General features: G+C 52.8%; 1 protein-coding gene across 6 annotated transcripts; it reads left to right on the plus strand.

The window, feature by feature from the left end:
• The first annotated feature begins 50 nt into the window (after positions 1 to 50).
• Lipe (lipase E, hormone sensitive type) lies at positions 51 to 19,539 on the plus strand. Of its 6 annotated transcripts, none has more exons than XM_050127153.1 (10): positions 51 to 978; positions 10,160 to 10,695; positions 13,179 to 13,269; positions 13,378 to 13,523; positions 13,734 to 13,919; positions 14,024 to 14,315; positions 15,017 to 15,244; positions 15,365 to 15,541; positions 17,777 to 18,216; positions 18,550 to 19,539. In XM_050127153.1, the coding sequence occupies exons 1-10, from the start codon at positions 51 to 53 to the stop codon at positions 18,760 to 18,762; spliced, it is 3,237 nt and encodes a 1,078-aa protein (XP_049983110.1). In that variant the 3' UTR covers positions 18,763 to 19,539. The 6 variants fall into 6 exon arrangements, with proteins under 6 accessions (XP_049983110.1, XP_049983111.1, XP_049983115.1 ...); XM_050127154.1 differs by lacking the exon at positions 51 to 978 and adding an exon at positions 2,616 to 2,828 and having other exon boundaries at positions 18,550 to 19,531; XM_050127158.1 differs by lacking the exon at positions 51 to 978 and adding an exon at positions 3,014 to 3,114 and having other exon boundaries at positions 18,550 to 19,531.
• The last annotated feature ends 578 nt before the right edge of the window (positions 19,540 to 20,117 follow it).

The raw sequence follows: 20,117 nt of genomic DNA on the forward strand, positions 1-20,117 counted from the left end.
GAAGGATCTGTGAAGAGGGAAGCTTGAGGGGTAGGGGTAGGGGCAGAAGGATGAAGCCTAGGAGACCAACTTCTTTCACGAGGGAAATACCAACTGTGGAACCAGATTCTACCTCGGTATCTAGGCCAGAATGGGAACCTGAAACACAGCAGAGACCTATAATCCAGCCAGATCCTGGGTCAGAAACAACCCTCACAGACCATCTAGGATCAAAGATGCTGCAGGAATTTGGTACCCCACAGACACCAAGTCTCCCGCATGAGCCCACTGCCCAGCATGAAGCTGAATTCCAGCAGAAACCAAGAGTTCCACAAAAATCTGCTCTGCTCCAGAAGATCCTCAGCCCACTAGCCTCCCCTGCACCACAGCAATCACCTCCCAGCCAGAAAGTGCTCTTGGATCAACAGGAAGCCACCTCCCACTGGGGACCAGAGGCAGGAAAAATGTCTACAACTCCACAGGAATCACAACCCAGAAAAGAGCATGTGGGGATGACAGGAGCTGGACCAACAGAACCACCTCCAGCTCCACATGAAGTGGAGGCTACATCTACAACCCAGGCTGGACCTGGACCCCCAAAGAAATCCCCTGCCCAAATTTACTCTCCATCCCAAGAGAGACTTGAACAATCAGATCCTACAACCCAGCAAACACCTGAGGTCCAAGAAACCAAATCCAAACAGGGATCTGTGAGGGAATCCGGTTTTTTAACAAGGCTGCAGGAACTATCCATACAGCGAACAGCCCAAGAGTGGAAGACATTTTTTGACTGGATTACGGAGTCTGACACAGAGGGACATCGGAGTTCATCTTCACAGTCAAATCTTCCAGAGCCAAAGAGTGGAATGGTGATCCCAGGAATGCCACTAACCTTCAAAGAGAAACCTGACTGTGAGAAGGTGCCCGGATATGGCGGGAAATCACTACATAGGATGAAAGCCAGCAGCCTCCAGCCTCACAAACACTTCTGGGACACAGGTGAGTCTGAACCTGGAAGACTGGAGCTTTCCAGGGCCACTTATTCGTGCTAAGAATATTTTTTTTCCAGTCTGGGGTTATAGCACTCAGAATTCAACAATCCAGTGAAACAAACAGCAGCACTCCCCAGTCTATAGAGAAGAATGCTGAGGCATAAAAATGAGGATTTGGCACAAGGGCCTGCAGTTTGGAAACAGCAAACACGGGACCGAAAATAGGGCTCCCTTCCTTTACACCAGGCTTTCCCCCTCCCCAAAAAAGATTTAGGTGAAATCAAACTGAGGTAGGAAAGAGCACTAACTAAAGAGTCTCGTAAAAGAAACCACCCTCTTACCAGCATTCATTCATATGAGCCAAATAAATAAATAAAATGGTGGCGTACGAGCTGTGGGGCAGACATCAAGCTAAGCAACAGCAGCACAACGCGCAGGGTGGGCCTGACCTTTCAGAGTGGTGTAGACAAAAGCTCAGCATCCGGGGCCCTCACAGCCTCTGCACCAGGAACACTCGCTCCCCGGCCAGGTGCCTCCACGGCGCTCAGTGCCACGGAATGACTGTTTGATGGCGTACAGAAGCTTGGGAGAGGGGGCTGGATAGGGCTGCCGAAGTCTGTGCCAAAGTCAAGGCTGAATGGAAACAGCATCGCAGGTGACTGCCCGCGGCTCCTCTGGAGCGATGACAGGTAAGACCACAGAGCCCCGGGCCTGAGAGCCGGCAGTGGCGGGCTTTCCCCTCGGGAGCCGGCCGCCTCCACAAAGGCACGAGCTGTTTCTGAGCGCTGAGCAGTGCTCGCCCTGCGCTCTGCGTCCCAGGGCAGGGGGACACTTAATCCTGCGTTCCCGACGCCTCAGGCCGGCGCTAACCCAGAAGCGGCTGCGGAGAGCGCAGGGAGCCACGAGCGCACGTGCGAGCCTTGGCCTCCTCGGTTTCCCGCCTTTTCCCGGGCACGTGGGCTCCGTCAATTTCGGCTCCTTTCAGTTGGTCGACCCTGTGGCCGCAAGCCGCTGGGCAGGCGCAGAACGCCCCCTTCCTCCAGTCCCCTCCATCCCTTTGAGGGAAGGGGAGAGAAACCTCGAAAATCAGAGCAATACGAACTCGTAGGGGCAGAGAATGTGTGTGGGGGGGGGGGAGAAAGTCTGACCGGAAGCAGACGTTTTGCCGATAGACCAAGGCCAGCCTAGGCTCCACCGTGGGTGCCAGGCTAACCTCAGCTACACAGTACGGACCCCAGTCAGGGAACGGGACAAAGGCGGGGCTTCCCTAACGGCGACCCAGCTCGGCCCCGCCCCCAGTCGGGCCCCGCCCACGCCGTAGGCGGCCCGAGGGCCTGGCACGCCCCCTGCCCGCTGGTTCTCGCCTTTCCTGGGGGCAGGTGGGGGGGGCCCGAGTTCTTGGACAGGTGAATGGGATGGCGAGGCGCGGCTCCTGCACAGGAGACGACCGGGGTGACTGTGGGGGTGACTCTAGCGCCACTCCTCACTACTCCAGCTCTGTGGACACTTTTCGCCGCCTCCGGGGTTGCATTTTGTTGTCTTTGCTGTGGTTGGCTGCGGTTCCTTTAACCTGAGCGGATGGGCGGGCCAAGGCCCTCGGGACCACCCCTTGGAGGCGGGGCCTAGAGAGGAGCAAGCCCAGGATTGGATGGTTTGGGGGCCGGGCAGTGGTGTGTAACGAGGATTGACTTTAGAGGAGGGACTCGACTGCTGGAATTGGGCCCCGCGCCGGGACTGGGAAAGAACTGATGGAGACAGTCGTGAAATCGGGGAGCGTGGGGACCCGGGCCTCCAAGCAGGCCAAAGAAGGGTCGAAGAACCGCAGCCGCAGGAGATGGCGAAAAGGCAAGATCAAAGGTGAGCCGGTAGCCGCTCGGAAGAAAGTCCGCAGGTCCTGCGGGGGACGCGGCAGGGAGGGGGGGGGACTGGGTGGACGGACCCACTTCCACAACGGGAGGGGGGCGGCCCGTGGACTGACCCACTGCATTCCTGCGCGGGGGGACGGAGACCATCCATTATTCGAACGGGTGATGTGAGAGTAGAACGTCCCACGCAGACGTCAGGACTACCGGCTGTCCCAGTGCGGTCTTGGGAGAAGTGTCCGCAATGCGGGTCTGTCGGAATAGATAAGGTTCCTGCTCGGGTTAGTTATTCTCTGTGGGACCAAGAGCAACAGTTGCGCTCTTGGTGTTTTCGGCCTGGGAAATGGTTCGAACGTCGATTTTTCATGTCTTCTGCACTCTTAAGAGGATAATGGGGAAGAATTGTAGCCGCTTTTTCGAAAAGAGGAACAAGTATAGGCGTGTGAAAGGTAGGTGGAAGGGATACCGGTAGCTGGAGATCCTCATAGCCCTTCTTCCACTCCCAGCAACACTGGGGCGAAGCTCCTGACCCTCACGACTTCCAAAAAGAGAGCTTTTACCTGGCTTTGCACCTTTATCCCTTCCTCCGCGGGAGAGGGAAGAACTATTGTCTAGCTTCCCTATGCCTAGAAGGGTAGAGAAACATTGGCAGACCAACCAAAGATGTTGCAAGGCTCAGTCAGAGCAGGCAGTACGTCCTGGTTCGGTTAGGAGTCTTGGCTATTCTGTGGCGCTGCTTATAACCAAACATAGTGCCTGGTGAATGCCAAGCAAGTGCTCGACCATGAAGCTCCACCTGCAATCCATGCATCTTTATCAGTCCAAGCTAGCAGTTCTTATGCAGGCAAAAACAAACAAAACAAAACCGACATGGCTCCCCAGCCCCAGTAACCCCAAATTCGTCATTTCCCCTACCTCCCTTGGTAGACAATCAGCTCTAAAGTACATATATTGACCCAGACAGGTTGGAGCTCAAGCTGGAGCCAGAAGACAGTTTCCTGTCCCACAACAAAGATACAATTTGGAACCTGTGTCTTAGAGCCCGTTTAACCAAATTGCTATGATCTGTGAAGTAATAAACAGGTTCCTTTCCCTGCTTCTTTTCAGAGCTCCAAACAGGCATGATGACAGCAGTACCCGACTTTCAGGGCTGTTGGAAGAGTCCAGTACATGCACACAATAAGTTGAGAGAGGTGGATGTGGGTATATTGTCCGTCTCTACTAGACATTGAGCTCCCTAACAGTAGGGTTGTGTCTGCCTTGTTTACCTAGAATGCCAGACACATGGACATTCAAATATTTATTAGATTGGTAAGTGAAGGAATGTGAGAAGCGTGACATGGGGCTATTAATAGCCAAGCTGCCCTTAGTGTCCTGTGGAGTCAGAAAGAATCTGCTTGAGTAAGGCTCCTTGCACAGGGCCCAGTCAAGCCTACTCACGAAGGCGCGCAGCTCTGAGAACTGCCTGTCACTTCCTGAGGCCCTTCCTGGTGCCAGGCCTCAGATCTGTGAATCAGATCCCACCCCTGCCCCAAGGTATCCTAACTGGCTAGAGCAGTCTTTGTTATCCATGTGATCTTGCCAGTAACTGGATGAGACTGCTGTCATTATGATCAGCCCATTTCCCAAATGACGACACAAGGGGCACTCAGCCAGCTGGGCTTCCTTGCCTGGCCAGTGAAGGCAGAGAGACACCTTCCACCTTCTCAGGGCAGGGAGTGTGGGCGCTGACAGCTGTATGCCCCAACCTTAATTCTGGATTTAAAAGGCTCTGGTCACAAAGATTTAGCCTCCAGACATTGGCTCAACAACTAGGCTTCCTGTGACTAGTAGAACAGACTCGGTAGATCTCAGGACACAGATATTAATAAGACTATTGCTGTGGCCCATACCTCTGATCCCAGTACTTGGGACTCTGAGTCAGGAGGATCACCATTAGTTCAAGGCAAGCCTAGACTATGTAGTGAGTTGCAGGCCAGTCAGGACTTCAGAGTGAGACTCAACCCCTCTCCCACCCACCCATTTTAAAAGTCTGCTGTAAACAAGTCAGTGTGATGAATCCAGTAAAAGGGAAATCCTGGAGCTAGGACATAGCTGAGTTAATAGAGTGCTTGTCCAGCATGCACAAAGCCGCAGGGTCTGTAGGAGACCAGGACCACATCAATTAGGCCTGGTGACATGTGCGCATGATTCAGAAGTAGATTGGTGGAGGCGGGAGGATCAGAAAGAAGTTTAAGGTCATCCTTGACTGCATAGTCAGTCTGAGGCCAGCCAGGAATACATGAGAAAATGTATCCTGTCTTCAAAAAGGAAAAAAACCCTGAGAAAATGACCACAGGAAGCTTTTTCAAGGAGGTGACTTCAGACTCATGGATGGGCAGTCATTAACTGCTGAACACAGGAGGCAGGGGAAGCAGAGAGCAGCATGAGCAAAAAACCTTGACTCTAGCCTGGCAGTGGTGGCAAGGAAGGCAGAGGCAGGAGGATCTCTGTGAGTTCAAGGCCAGCCTTGCCTACAGAGCCAGTTCCAGGACAGTAAGATTACACAGAGAAACCCTGCCTCAAAAAACAAAACAAGCACACACAAAAACCTTAATGTTGGAAGGAGCACCACATGACAGTGCAGAGACAGCTCCTGGTTGGAGGGAGACAGGCCACAGGAACCTGGGGCAGGCGGATGGGCTATAGGTTGGGTTGGGAGGCCATGTCCAAGATTGAGACTTTATCAAGGCAGGGAAGCATTGAAGGGCTGGAAGGAAGTGATCAGATTTATGTTTTCAAAAGACTCTCTGGATGCTTTTCAGGAAACAGACTTAAATTGGAGGCACACAGAGAGTGTCACACTCATCCAAGTGAGCATGTTACAGTGCTGGGGGTTGGGGGAGACAGGAGGTGGGCACATGCCAGGTGAGCGTGTTACAGTGCAGCAGGGGGAGGCAGGGGAGGTGGGCACATGCCAGGTGAGCATGTTACAGTGCAGCAGGGGAGGTAGGCACATGCCAAGTTCCAAGGTTCCTAAGACATAGGTGGACAGGACTGGGTGATAGCTTAGCTTAGATGGGGATAGGGTGAGTGAAACTGGCAAGATAACTCCTTAAGTCTCTGTGTGAGCAAATGGTGAGTTCTGTTCTCAGCACACATAGATACCATGACTCACCCAAACATGAATATAGATTCCTTTTATTGTTTTTATTCTTTACCTATTTTGTTTTGGAGGCAGGGTGTCATATACATCTCAGGCTAGCTTTGAACTCACTACATAGTCCAAGATAACCTTGAACATCAGATCCTCTTATCTCTACCTCCATAGAGCTGGGATTACAAGTATGCACCCCCACACTCAGGCTGTATGATACTGGGGACCAAATCCAGGTTTTGTACAAGGTAGGCAAGCATTCCACCAACTGAGCTACATCCCAACATATGGATTCATAAAAACATGAACACATCTCCATACAAACTGAGACTCTAAGACAAAAGCATACACCCACAGGCTAATAAACACGCATAGGTCATGACACTTGCATAAAACACACATACCCTTAGACATATCAAAAAACATGAAAGTATATTGCCCTGGTACATCCCCAGGAACCAAAGTCCAAGCCTGATACAGCTGACAAGTGGCTTCTCAGGGCAAAGGGCTGGAGGAGCTGGGAGCATGCTTCAGTGGCAGAACATTGGTCTAGCATGTACAAGTTTGATTCCCAGAACCAAAGGGGAAAAACATCTCCCAGGGCAAAGGGCTGGGGCCTAGTTGTCTAGGTACCCCTTCCCCTACTATCATGCCCCCCTCAGCCCTACCTTTTGCCCCATTCCTGTTATGCTCACCCATGGCCCCATTGGGTATGCCCTTACCCCAGTGCCCTCTTGCCTGGGATTCTGTCCCTTCTTCCTGGCCCTAGTCAGCTCAGTCTTCAGGGAGCTACCCTGAGTGAGGCAAAGAGCATGGCCTGAAGTCACAGGGCTTGGGGATCTGGCCCTTCCCTACTGCTTCATCCAAGTCTCTTGTTCTTCCAAACGTGTTCTTCCAAAAGTATTCCAACCCCACGGCCCTATGTGTCGGGGTGGGAGGGCAGTCATAGCAGAGGGACTTGTGGCAGATACAAGGTACCCAGTGTGGGAGCAGATGAAGCTAGGCTTAGACAGTGGGAAATTGCCCTGGCTAAGAGCTGAACACAACAGACAAGGCCCTGAACTCCGGGTGCCTAGAAGCTCATGGGATGACAAAGCAAAGACTATGATTAAGAAGTCATGCGCAAAAAAAAAAAAAAAAAAAAAAAAAAAGTCATGCACTGTATTAGGGTAGTGACAAGGCTGCAATGAGAGAGCCAACACACCATCACAGTGAGGCTGAGGAGTAAGCCCACAGAACAACATATGCATGCACATGCAATGCCTCCTGGGCTGGGAGCACGTGCTTAGCACATGGCAGTACCTGGGTTCCACTCTCAGGAGGAAGTGGGGCGGGAAGCCCAATGAGGTACTGTTCATGAAGCAGTCCACTCACCCTGCTGGGCATACTGGCCCAGCTTCCAGATGGGGAAGTCACACTAACCCAGCAACTGACCTAGACCAGTATCTGACTGTAACTGCTGCTAAGTTTTTCTGGCCCCCGCAGCTCTGGTCCATTTGTCTACCTGTTTGCTGGTCCTTGGAAGGCACAGCTCTCTCCCAAGTTCCCAGCTATTGCCTTTGGCCCTCACTCTTCCCTTCACATATTTGCTTGTGTGTGCTAGGCCTTGGGGCCACCCTCTCCCTTCATCAAGATGACAATCCAGGGACAGACTGAGGACTCACCCACAGCCAGACAAATGTTGCTGAAGCCTCAGGGTCTCTCATTTGCCACAGGCTCTTTCAAAAGCCCCACACCGGTTTTTATTTGTAATTTTGTGTTCTTTCTAAATAGTCACAGTCCACTTTATGAGCTTTGTGCCTCCATAAAAATCTGTGTATATCCCAGAGGAGACAACATGAGAACAAGTGAAGGGGTGATGTACATACTAGGGCAGAAACAAGCCGTAAGGGGTAAGTGAGGGTGGGCTTTAGAGATGGGGAGAACAAGGTAGGTACCACCTCCAGTTGAGGCCTGAGGGTGAGAAAGCTGGCTGGGCAAGGAACATGTGGAAGACCCTGGGAAAGTACCTGAGCCTTGGTTTCCCCATAAGTAACAGGGATCTGACTGTCACAGCACCGCGGGCTGTGGAAGTTAGAAGGTAAACCGAGGATTCCAGGAAGGAAACCACACAGTAGGGCCTGTGCCCCTGGCCCCTGGCTGAGTTTGGTATTGCCCTTAATCGGCTTTTGTCCTCCCTCCTTTTTTCCTAACAGCTGGGGACATCTGTGCCAGGGCCAGTCTAGGGGGTGGGAACTGACATCACTGAGCCTTTGGCTCCCTGAATCCACTTGGGGAAGAGGGAGGGCAGCTTGGCTGGGTGAGAGGGGACAGTGTGTTCAGGACCAGGACAAAGGCTGGGACTCCTGGGTCCTAGGGGAGAAGACTGGGACTGGATGAGGGAGTCCGAGGAAGGAGAGGCTAGGGGACTAGGCCTGACTCAGCAAGGAGGTGCTAGGGCATGAGCTCCTGGGTCTAAGCAAGGAGGGGCTGGGTGGGGAAGGACTTCAAGGTTCTAAGGAAGACGACCCTGGCAGGAGGACTCTCCTTGAGCTGGCGTAGCAAGCAGATAGGAGGGGTTAGGAGTTGGATTCTGGACTCTGTTTACAACATGTGGTTCTCACTATCCATTCTGGATGGGAGGTGAATCAAATAGCCACACCCTGACCAAACTAGCCCCTCCCCCCAGTTTATCGCCCCGGGCTGCCACTGGCACTAGCCACAGACCTGCCTTGACAGCTTGGGGAGCTCCAGTCCGAAGAGGCCAGGGAGGGGTGAGTGCAGGGCCAGCTGAGAGACAGAAATGGCTGCTGCCACCAGAAGCCAAGGTCTGAAAGGGAGAGGAGACACTGTCTTCTAGGGAAACAAGGGGTTGCAAACCCAGGAGCCAGACAGGGCCCTAGGCTTCTGGAGGGAAAGAATCGCTTGGGAAGGTTATAATGTCCCCTGCTAAACAGTCAAGGGCAACTTATCCAAGATATGCTAAATAACAGGGATGCCTAAGGAGAACACGGGTTCCGGAGGAAGATCACAGAGGACCCTGAATGTGGGAAGCAGAGCGAAGCATGGAGCTGGGTTTGAGGGACAGACAGAAGTTGAGATTTGAGAGTCCTAGGAGGAGCGCTATGTATGTAAAAACTCTGAACCTAGAAATCGGAACTTAAATAAGCTCTGCCATTATCTGTACAACCTCCAGCTTCTTACAGAGTCTCAACTTCTCCTCCTATAAAAGAGGGCTGACAGTAATAGAGATCTAAACCAAGACGCTCTGGGTCTTTGGGAATCAAACTTTAGCATGGGCTTGGCTAGTAGTGATCAGTGTTGGCTATTTGAACTGCTGTTTCAGGCAGGAGAGTGGAACAATGTAGTCTAAGGCAGTTGGGCAAGGCTGAAAGCCAGGCGACCATCAAAAGAAGGGATGCTGAGTTTGGGAATCCACAGAGAAACAAGGAGCTGGAGTTTGGAGGGGATTCTGCAGGAAGGCTGGAGTGCGGCAGAAACGTTGAAATTACAGATGGGGCTCAGAAGGAGGGCTAGGTGTGGCCGGAGTCCTAGGAGGTGGTAATGGCCAGACTGGGGGATTAATGTTTCCTACCACTGTTAGAAGGGAAGGGCTTGTGGGCAACACCAGGAGACTGAGAAGGAAACTTGGGATGGGACTTGAACACATGGGTCTTGAGGAAAGGAACTGTTGGGCATCCAGATTTCCCAGAACAAGGACAAGTTCAAAGAGAGTAAACAGAGATAAAGTTCACCCTTGAATACCTGGAAGGAAGAAGGAAGAGGGTGGGCCAGCTTCTGGGCTAGAGAGCAGCACTGGTGATCCAGGCCCTTTGGGGCTCAGGAGAGTGGACTCCTAGATCCAGGACGGAGGAGATAGAAAAGGGACCTGCTCCATATGAAGGGAAAGTCTGAGAGCTCCAACTCCCAGCTGCTAGGCAGGAAGAGGATGAGGCCCCAGGCTTCCAGAAGACAAGGGGATAAAAATCCTAGGTGTGGGAGAGAAGATAATGGAAGGCCCCTGAATCTCCAGGAGGTTTGGGATAGACCCCTAAATCTCAGGAAGGAGGGGCTACTGTTTGGCACTCCTGGATCTAAGCAAGGATGGTCCTAGGTTATTCAAACCTTGGGCCTGAGGGAAGAAAGTTAGGGCCTGGAATCCTGGGCCTGAGAGAGCAAGGGTAACAGCAGACATTCCCATCTTCCCACAGCCTCAGCGTTCTCACACAGCATGGATCTGCGCACAATGACACAGTCGCTGGTGACACTCGCAGAAGACAACATGGCCTTCTTCTCAAGCCAGGGCCCCGGAGAGACAGCTCGGCGGCTGTCCAATGTCTTTGCAGGTGTTCGAGAACAGGCCCTGGGACTGGAGCCAACCCTAGGCCAGCTGCTGGGTGTGGCACACCATTTTGACCTGGACACAGAGACACCAGCCAATGGATACCGAAGCTTGGTGCACACAGCTCGTTGCTGCCTAGCACACCTACTACACAAATCCCGCTATGTGGCCTCCAACCGCCGAAGTATCTTTTTCCGTGCCAGCCACAACCTAGCAGAAATGGAGGCCTACCTGGCTGCTCTTACCCAGCTCCGTGCCCTGTCCTACTATGCCCAGCGCCTGCTGGCTATCAACCGACCAGGGGTGCTCTTCTTTGAGGGTGATGAAGGACTCACTGCTGACTTCCTGCAAGAGTATGTCACGCTGCATAAAGGTTGTTTCTATGGCCGCTGCCTGGGCTTCCAGGTGAGTCCCTTGCCCCATGCCATTCCGAATTCACAGTGAAGGCAGTGGTGGCTGGAAACTGTCCTTGAAGTAGAGTCACAATGATGAGAATTGCTGGATTCGGGGATCAGACCACAGATTGGCAGGGAGAGTTGGCAGGAGCTCGTAGCTGAACTCTGGAGGTCTCCAGCTCATGGACCACGACTAGATGCCCCATGTATCAAAAACCTCTTCATCAGCTGGACCTGGTAACTCAGGCCTGTTACATTCCAGGTACTCAGGAAGCTGAGGCAGGAGGATTGTAAGCCCAAGGCCTGGATGAACTTACAGAGTGAGATGAAAGCCAACCTTGATAACTTAGGGAAACCCTATCTCAAAAGTAACAGGAAGGCTGGGGCTGCAGTTTGGTAGTAGAACACTTGTCAGACACACACGAGGCTGGGGCTGCAGTTTGGTAGTAGAACACTTGTCAGACACACACGAGGTCAGAGCTTCAACCCAGCAAAATGGAGGGTTTCATTTGCTCTTTTTCCTTCAAGTATTACAGATTGAACTTAGAGCCTCGCGTGTTAGGCCAGCATGCCGTTGAGCTGTATCCCTAGCCCCATCACTCTCCTGTAGCCCTTGAAGTTCATTTGAGTCTGTGACCCCTAGGAGGGTAATCAGTATTGATCTCAGAGGTCCATTCTGTGTGACTGTACCCCCTGTCATGTGCACTAGGATTCTGGACCTAATAGAAGAAAGCCGCAGCCCACAGATGTCAGATTGGCGCCTATAAAACCACATGAGTTCTAGGCAGCCTTCAGGACAGGAGCAACACACCCATCAGAGTTGGTGACAAGGAAGACCTGGTTGTGGTTCAGCTCTTCCCTGACCCTAGCTGAGGGCCTTCTTCCGCCTTTTGCCCATCCCAAATCACCTCAGAGAGATGCAGCCTATCACCACATGGAAAGTGAGGCAGTCCAATACCCTCAAGAGGCTGAGGCAAGAGAATTATTTAGAGATAGAGGCTAGCCTGAGCTACATCATATGTTCCAGGCAAGCCACGGCTATGTAGAAAGGCCCTGTCTCACAAACAAACAAATGATTTGGGGACTAGAAAACTAAAATTGGAACAGAAGCCCAAATTGGCCCTATCCCGGGGTCATGCTAGCTCCAGGCAGCCCCAACCATCTGTATCAAGGAACCTCAGCCTTTACTCCAGAAGCCGTGTGACGCTTCAGTCCTCACTGCCCTCTTGGGGCCTCCTCTCACTTCCCTGAAAGATGAGTCCACCATTGTTTCGGCTTCCCTGTCCCTGTCTACTATTCCAGGCTTCCTGATTCTGAGCAACCCAATAGAATTATTCCTAGGACTCTTCCCCTCTCACCAAACCAAACCCACAAATACCAATCTGGCCAGCCGAGGCAGCCATCTCCCTGTCTTCATGCCCTGGCATCCACACTGGAAAGAAAGAAATTCCAAGCTGCCTGAATCAGTGTCCCAGCTACAAAGGCCAGGAGCTCCTGTGCTCTTTGGCCTACTGGGTCCCTGGCCAGGAGCATGGCTGGGGCACCTGCCAGCTTCTGAGGACCTAGGACACAAGACTAAAATGTCAGCTTCCAGGAAGGCGGAGGTCCAAGATGTCAGATGCTGCTGAGTCCCTGCTCCTCCCAAAAGCCCAACATGCTGTGCGATAGTTTTCCCGAGTAAATGAGGACTCAGCTAACTCTTTGCCTTGGCCTCCTAAGGCTGAGTGGGCTCTCCTGCTCTCACTGTCTTCTTATATGTTCCCTCTCTGCCACCTGCCATGTGTCTCCCCCAGTCTTTCCTGACAGCCATCTATCCCTTGTCTAGGCCTCAGCTGATCTCCCCAGGTTCTCTCTACCTGTCTTGGATCATTTTCCCATTTCTGGATTTCAGTTGCCCCATGCCCAGTCCCAACTGTCTGCCTCACCCCTCTCTTCTTTTTGACTTCAGGAAGTTCCCGTGTGCTTTACTCCCCAGTTCACAGCCCTCCAAATGCTCAGAATGAAACCCAGTCCCTCAGCCTGGGCCCTAAAAGAGCCTTCTTGGCCTCTGGGAGCTCCCTTGCTCTTGTTCCCTGGCCCGCTCTGCTCCAGGCACAGCACTGTGTCCTCTGTTCCCTGCTCCCCTTCAGTATGCCTCCTTTCCCTTGCCGCCCATGTGCAGCATTGCATCTTGAGCTTCCTGAGAACAGCCCTCTCCTCATCCAGACCCCTACTCGCAGCCCTGCACAAGTAGCCTGGCCCATCCTCAGCACCTTTCTCCATATCATTAGTTCGTTTAGACATTACCCTGCACATGTTTTTATTTCTTCATCATCTCCTTTCACTTTGAGGACGCCAGGTTCATGAAAGGGCCCAGGGTGATGCCCACGGCACACCGTACGAGCTCATTAAAAGCTGACTAAATGTATGTGCCTACTCCTCTCTCTGTCCCATCTTGTGTCCCATCCTCATCCATCTCCTGGGTGGTTGGGTGACAGAGGCATCCCTTCACAGTTCACGCCTGCCATCCGGCCGTTCCTGCAGACCCTCTCCATCGGACTGGTGTCCTTCGGGGAACACTACAAACGCAACGAGACAGGCCTCAGTGAGTGGTGGCTGAGCCCTATCCACATCCTCTCCAGTCCCCCTTTCCTAACCCAACCCAGCAGCCTGATCTCTACCAGGACTCCTTGACACCCTTCCTGACCCCCAGGTGTGACTGCCAGTTCCCTCTTCACCGGTGGCCGATTCGCCATAGACCCAGAGTTGCGTGGGGCTGAGTTTGAACGGATCATTCAGAACCTGGACGTGCACTTCTGGAAAGCCTTCTGGAACATCACTGAGATCGAGGTGTTGTCGGTGAGCTCGGGGGCAGGGGAGAGCTCCCCAGCATGCTCACAGATGGAGATTCTGAGTCCCAGACATCCAGCAATGCCACAACCAGTCACTACAGGGCCACTGCCCAAGGATAGCGCATATGGGGAAAGACTGGGTTGGGAAGAAGAATGTGGTATGTGCCCCTGCTACCCTCTTAACCCTTCCTTAGCATCCCTTCTGTTTCCTCCCCAGTCCCTGGCTAACATGGCATCAACCACTGTGAGGGTAAGCCGCCTGCTCAGCCTACCACCCGAGGCCTTTGAGATGCCACTAACCTCTGACCCCAAGCTCACAGTTACCATCTCACCTCCCTTGGCACACACAGGCCCAGGGCCTGTGCTAGCCAGGCTCATCTCCTATGATCTGCGTGAAGGACAGGTAAGCCCCAGAGAATGGCAGCGCCAGCCCAGCACCCTGAAGCCCCAAGCCTACCCCCAGAGGGGACAGGGTCCTGACAGACCACCCTCTGTCCTCACCACCAGGACAGCAAGGCACTCAACAGCCTGGTGAAATCTGAGGGCCCACGCCTGGAACTGCGCCCACGACCCCAGCAGGCACCCCGCTCACGGGCCCTAGTAATCCACATCCATGGTGGCGGCTTTGTGGCACAGACCTCCAAGTCACATGAGCCCTACCTCAAGACCTGGGCCCAGGAGCTAGGAGTTCCCATCATCTCCATCGACTACTCCCTGGCCCCTGAGGCCCCCTTCCCCAGAGCGCTGGAGGAGTGTTTTTTTGCCTACTGCTGGGCTGTCAAGCACTGTGACCTGCTCGGTGAGACCCAGGTCCCTACTTTCACAGATCCACATTCACCACTTCTGTCCTTGCCCTGGCCTGGCCTGCAAAGGCACTAAGTCCCTAAGTTCTCAAGCCCCAGCCTCACCTCTCCCCAGCCTACCTTCTCTCTTCTGCCTCTTTCCTGCTGTGGGATAACCCCATTGCTGCCCATCTTCCATCTTGGCCATGTCATCTCTGCCTCCTGCTTCCTTATTCCAGCCTTCACTTCTGGTCTGTCCTCTCCCTTCTCTCCTTACCTCCCCAGCTGCCCACCTCCTGATCTCCTGCACTGGCAGCCTGCTGGCTCGCATGCCCACCTATTTCCAGGTCCTCACACCTCCCTTTTGGATGCCAACATCTCAGGAAGACACCAAGGCACAGAGCAGGGCAGGCAGGGCTGTACCCAGCCTGAAACCTGACCTTCAGTTGCCCAACTTCTGATGTCCCTATCTTGGGAAAACTACTCTGAGCTCCCCTTTCCCACTACCTGCCCTTGCTTCTGCTTCCCAGACTCTCCAGCCCAGCCCTTTGTCTCTGTCCTCTGACCACTGGACTAATACATGGGGTCCAAATCCATGCCTTCTTGTCAGTAACTGAACAGTGTTCTGCTTGATATTAATAATTGCTTACCCTCACCTGAGAGCCCAGTTCTCCTAGGTCATGCCAGGCTATGACTGGACTCTTCTTCCCACAACTAGGGTCAACAGGAGAGCGGATATGCCTTGCAGGGGATAGTGCAGGCGGGAACCTCTGCATCACTGTGTCCCTTCGAGCAGCAGCCTACGGAGTGAGGGTGCCAGATGGCATCATGGCAGCCTACCCAGTCACCACCCTGCAGCCCTCTGTCTCTCCCTCTCGTCTTCTGAGCCTCATGGACCCACTTCTACCATTGAGTGTACTCTCTAAGTGTGTCAGTGCCTATTCAGGTAAGGCCCATGCCCTCAGCATGGCAGTTGGGTGCCTGAATGCCTTAGAAACTCCAAGTTATGGGTGTTAGAACTGCACCTAAAGAGAGACCAATTCAGCCTCCCACATGCATTCTTCAGGGACAGAGACAGAGGACCACTCTGACTCAGACCAGAAGGCACTGGGCGTGATGGGGCTGGTACAGAGAGACACATCCCTATTCTTCAGAGACCTCCGCCTGGGTGCCTCCTCGTGGCTCAACTCTTTCCTGGAGCTAAGCGGACGCAAGCCCCAAAAGACCTCAGCTCCTACAGCAGGTGAGTTGGAGTTTGTTCAAAGGCACTTAACCAGGACAGCCTAGACAGACATCTTGACATAGCATAAGCCCCTGGACACATGAAGCTACAGATGCCTTTCCTGGCTGACGCTATCCTTGGCCCTACAACAAGCCAAGCCCTCCATTTTCCTCCAGCAGATGCCGTCCTGGAAATTCCAAGACTTACTGGGATCTCACAATTCCAAAGGTTGGGGGGGGGGGACTTCTGTCATGGCCAGATTTAGTGGTGCACACCTTTAATCCCAGCACTTGGGAAGCAGAAACAAGATCTCTGTGAGTTCGAGACCAGCCTGGTTTACATAGCAAGTTCCCATTCTAGGCTAGACAAATCCATAGAGGGATATCCTGACTCAACAGCAACAGTAAAGTCAGTCTTCAGGGCACTGTGGAAATGGTTCAGGAGGTGTGAAGTATGAAAACCTGAGTTTGGATCCCCAAAACCCATATAATAGGCAGGTGTGGTGGTACACACCATAACCTCAGCACCAGGTGGACAGAGTCAGGTGGTCTGGGCAAAAGCAGTGAGCTCTGGGGTCACTGAGAGACCCTGACTCAAAAAACAAGGTGGGGACTGGTGACATGGCCAAATGTCTGCTGCCAAGCCTGACCTGAGGTCAGTCCCCAGGATTCACATAATGGAAAGAAAGCAAGGACCTGTTCCTATAAGTCGTCCTTTTACTGTCACACACGCACACCCACACACAAACAAAAATGTAATAAAAGTTAAAGACAAACCCAAGGTGGGTGGTGCATGAAGAACAACACCTGGCACACTCGTGCACACACACAAAGGGGATTATGTAGTTCACGTGTGTTTTACTTTAACGTTCTAATTTTAGAATCTTCAGATAAATGCAGACACAGACACACAAATTAAAAGGAAACTGAATTTGCGACAAGGGACCATTGAGCCCTGGAGGTGAGGTTCTCTGTAGGAGAAAGGTCCCCAAAAGATGACCCTGGATGACACCTACCCAGCTTCTTACTCCGTCCTCACTGACTGCTGAGTTTGTGTACAGATATCAGCATCTATAACCCTTAGTTTATCCTCTGTGAAATGGATATGAGTGCCTGCCTTGTTGGGTCATAGTGAGAACTACTACACCCATTGTGTCAAATACCAGCACAGTGCCTGGCACAGAAGTACTCTCAGAAGGCACTGGAGTCCTGTGTCCTATACCTCCAATGTTGTCCCAGTGACTCTAGATCACACAGAACCTAAGTAATTATCTTACATTGGTCTGCACTTTGCCCTCATAGATTGATAAAGGCAAGTTGTAGAAACTGAAAGGTAGGACCATGAATGAGTAATCCCCTGAGGCAGAAGGATTCCATTTTGGTCAAGCTGGAGCTACAGAGTAGCCCTAAAACAGTGAAGAGCCAATTAAATTGACAGACTGGAGGCCCAGTGCCTCCAGCATATCCATGCCAGGTGGGCTAGACATACACATCATCGGGGCACTCGTCCGCTCAGTGAACAGGAATAAAATGGAGACAATGAAGGACATTTTGGAGAGCAGATTCGTGTGGCTATAAATGCAAGCTGTCTGGGAGAGTAACACACCCCACAGACTGTAGCTGCCTATGAGCAGAATCCCTGTCCAGCTGTGTGAGCTCATGCATACCCCTTGGTCAAGTGGTCATGAAAGGCTGGCTGAGCCTCCTCCTGGAGAGCCCAGAGGTAGCTACAGTGGGGCTGCTTGGCAGTCATGTAAATACCAGCTCTGCAGTGCAGCCTAGAAGCCACCTGTGAGGGGCTGGAAGCTGGCATGTGTAAGACTGTGGACTCTGTCCCCTACAGTGCAAACACAAAAAAATTCTGATACATCATAATCCCTCCAGAGGAAATGACAGTTAATCCTGTCTATCCCTCTGAGTTCTTAGATTCTTACAATATATGAGCTAAGGACTATATATCATTGATACAGAGGGAAAGATGGACGCTCCCAGCAGTCAACTGATTTGCACTTCCCAATCTTTATTCATGCACAATCTGCCCTACAATATAGCCCCACCTCCCAGACTACCAGCCATCCAAATGCAATCCTGGACACAGAAACATTCCAACCCAACCCAACCCAACCCTTGGGTCTGGGAAAGGAGTTATGTCCTGGACCTCCCTGGATAGTGACCTACCATGCTGCCATCTGCACACCCTGCTCACAGCCAGGCTTATCTTCTGGCCTAAGGCAACCTGTTTTTGCCCTTCCTGTAGAGCCTGTGCGTCCCCAGGAGTCAATGCGCAGGAGTGTGTCTGAGGCAGCTCTGGCCCAGCCAGAGGGCTTGCTGAACACTGATAGCCTGAAAACTCTGACGATAACGGACTTGAGCTTTAAGGGCAATTCAGAGACGTCAGACACCCCCGAGATGTCACTGTCAATGGAGACACTTGGCCCCTCCACACCCTCCGATGTCAACTTTTTTCTGCGACCTGAGAATTCCCAGGAAGAGGCCGAAGCCAAAGATGATGTGGGCACCATGGACAGAGGCCCCCGCGTGCGCGCTCCGTTCCCTGAGGGTTTCCGCCCCAGACGCTCAAGCCAGGGTATCCTCCGCATGCCCCTCTACTCGTCACCCATCGTCAAGAACCCCTTCATGTCTCCTCTGCTGGCCCCTGACAGCATGCTGAAGACCCTGCCTCCTGTGCACATGGTGGTGAGAGCACGGGGGGAGGGGGTGCTGGAGGACGGTGGGTTGGGGCATGGGCGCCCTGGGAAAACAGCTACAAGTGCCGCGTAGCTAGTTAGCCAGGCCAGGTAGACTGCTGTCTTGCACTGTTATTGGGCAGGAGGCTTGGGCGGGTGGAAACGATAGGGGCAGGTCTGGGTAAAGATTGAGTTAACCTCATTTCCTCTTCTTTCCCACGCCTCCACCTGTTCCTTCCGCCCACTCTCTCCCCAACTCCTCCTTTTCTCCGTCTCTGTCCACCTCTACATCCGTGTCCACGTGCTTTCCCCTCCCTCCTACCCTGACCCCCACTCTCTCCAGGCGTGCGCTTTGGACCCCATGCTGGATGACTCTGTCATGTTCGCGCGGCGACTGCGCGATCTGGGCCAGCCCGTGACGCTGAATGTGGTAGAGGACCTGCCGCATGGCTTCCTGAGCCTGGCGGCGCTGTGCCGCGAGACCCGGCAGGCCGCGGAGCTGTGCGTGCAGCGCATACGGCTCGTCCTCACCCCGCCATCCACACCGCTGATCTGAGCCGGAGCTGGGGACGGCGGGGGGCGGCACTAAAAGACCTCTTGCTCCTATCTGTGCGGGCCTCCGTGATGAGTGCACTCCGGGACCGGCTCTAGGTCCATCCGGCCCCTCGGTCGGACTGGGCGGGAAGGGGTGGGCTGTGCCTTATAATTTGGGACCGTAAGTGGGGCGGGGCAGGAATCGAAAGCAGAGCCTGGGGGAGGGGGATGCACACACACCTGTTACCGAGACAGCTGGACCTTCAATTCACTCCACCACTGCCTTCTACTGCTGCTGTGACCGGCCAAGGCTAGTCGGTTTTGTCTTTTGTAAATAAAAGTTATTTAATTAGTTAGGCCTTTTTTAAAAACAGGAAATGTGTTTGGCCAACAGGTGGCAGCACTGGATTCAAGCAGCTGAGAAAGGGGAAACTAGAATATGTGGAACCCTGCTCTAGCTTTGCTCACAACCAAAACCACCTAAGATGCCTGGGATCATCCTTAAAGCCTCGGAGGCCTAGCCCCTGGTAGGCTCTGAGTTTAGCGAGACAATTTAAACGCAAGGCTTGCCCCTGGGGCTACTGATCCAAGGTTCAGGGAGTTCTGTTTCACAGAAGAGATGGCCTTGACCTTAAGAGAGCACAGGGTTGGAGAGCTGGCTCAGCGGCTAAGAGCACTAAATGCTCTTCCAGAGGACCCACATTCAATTCATGGCACCCATATGGGAGTTCATAAATGTAATCCAATCCCAGGGCCTCCAAAGGCACCAGGTATGAATATGGTACACAGACATCATGCAGAAAATAAATAAACCATGTAATTAAAAAAAAAAAAAAGGAACACAAACTTGCTAGGCAGAGAACCGTGACAGTAAGTAGTGACCAAGGCTTCTTCCATACCAGAACACCTTTCATAAAGCGGGGGACTGGTCTGAGGGGCCTGGATTATAATCTGAGCTACAGATGTAGTGGCAGCTAGATCCTCATGAGGGTCAGAGCACTGAAGAGCATGCTAAGGCATTGGGGATGGACTGGAACCCTGGAGGCAAAGGAGAGGCTTGAGGACAAGCTAAGGCAGGGTCTGGGCTGGCACAGAAGCCATGAGGGTAGGGAGCATCCCAGCGTCATCAGTGAGGTTGCAAAAAGCAAAACTGTTAAGGTAGGGATTGGATTATAACAGCAAAGATGCAAGCATGACATGAGGTCTTAGCCATGAAGCAAGGGGACAATGAGGCAAGCCTGCTGCCCGGGAGGAGGCTCAAATGCCTGTGAAGAGACTGAGGTTGGGGATGCTCAAGAATAATCCCATGAGACACTTTAGGGGAATATCCTGGAGACTGAAGAAGGGTATGGGGGCTCACTTAGCTGGAACCAAAAA

Source organism: Alexandromys fortis, unplaced genomic scaffold (genome assembly GCF_014885135.2).
Source record: "Alexandromys fortis isolate MF-2015 unplaced genomic scaffold, M_Fortis_MF-2015_v1.1 scaffold_262, whole genome shotgun sequence".
NCBI lineage: Eukaryota > Metazoa > Chordata > Mammalia > Rodentia > Cricetidae > Alexandromys > Alexandromys fortis.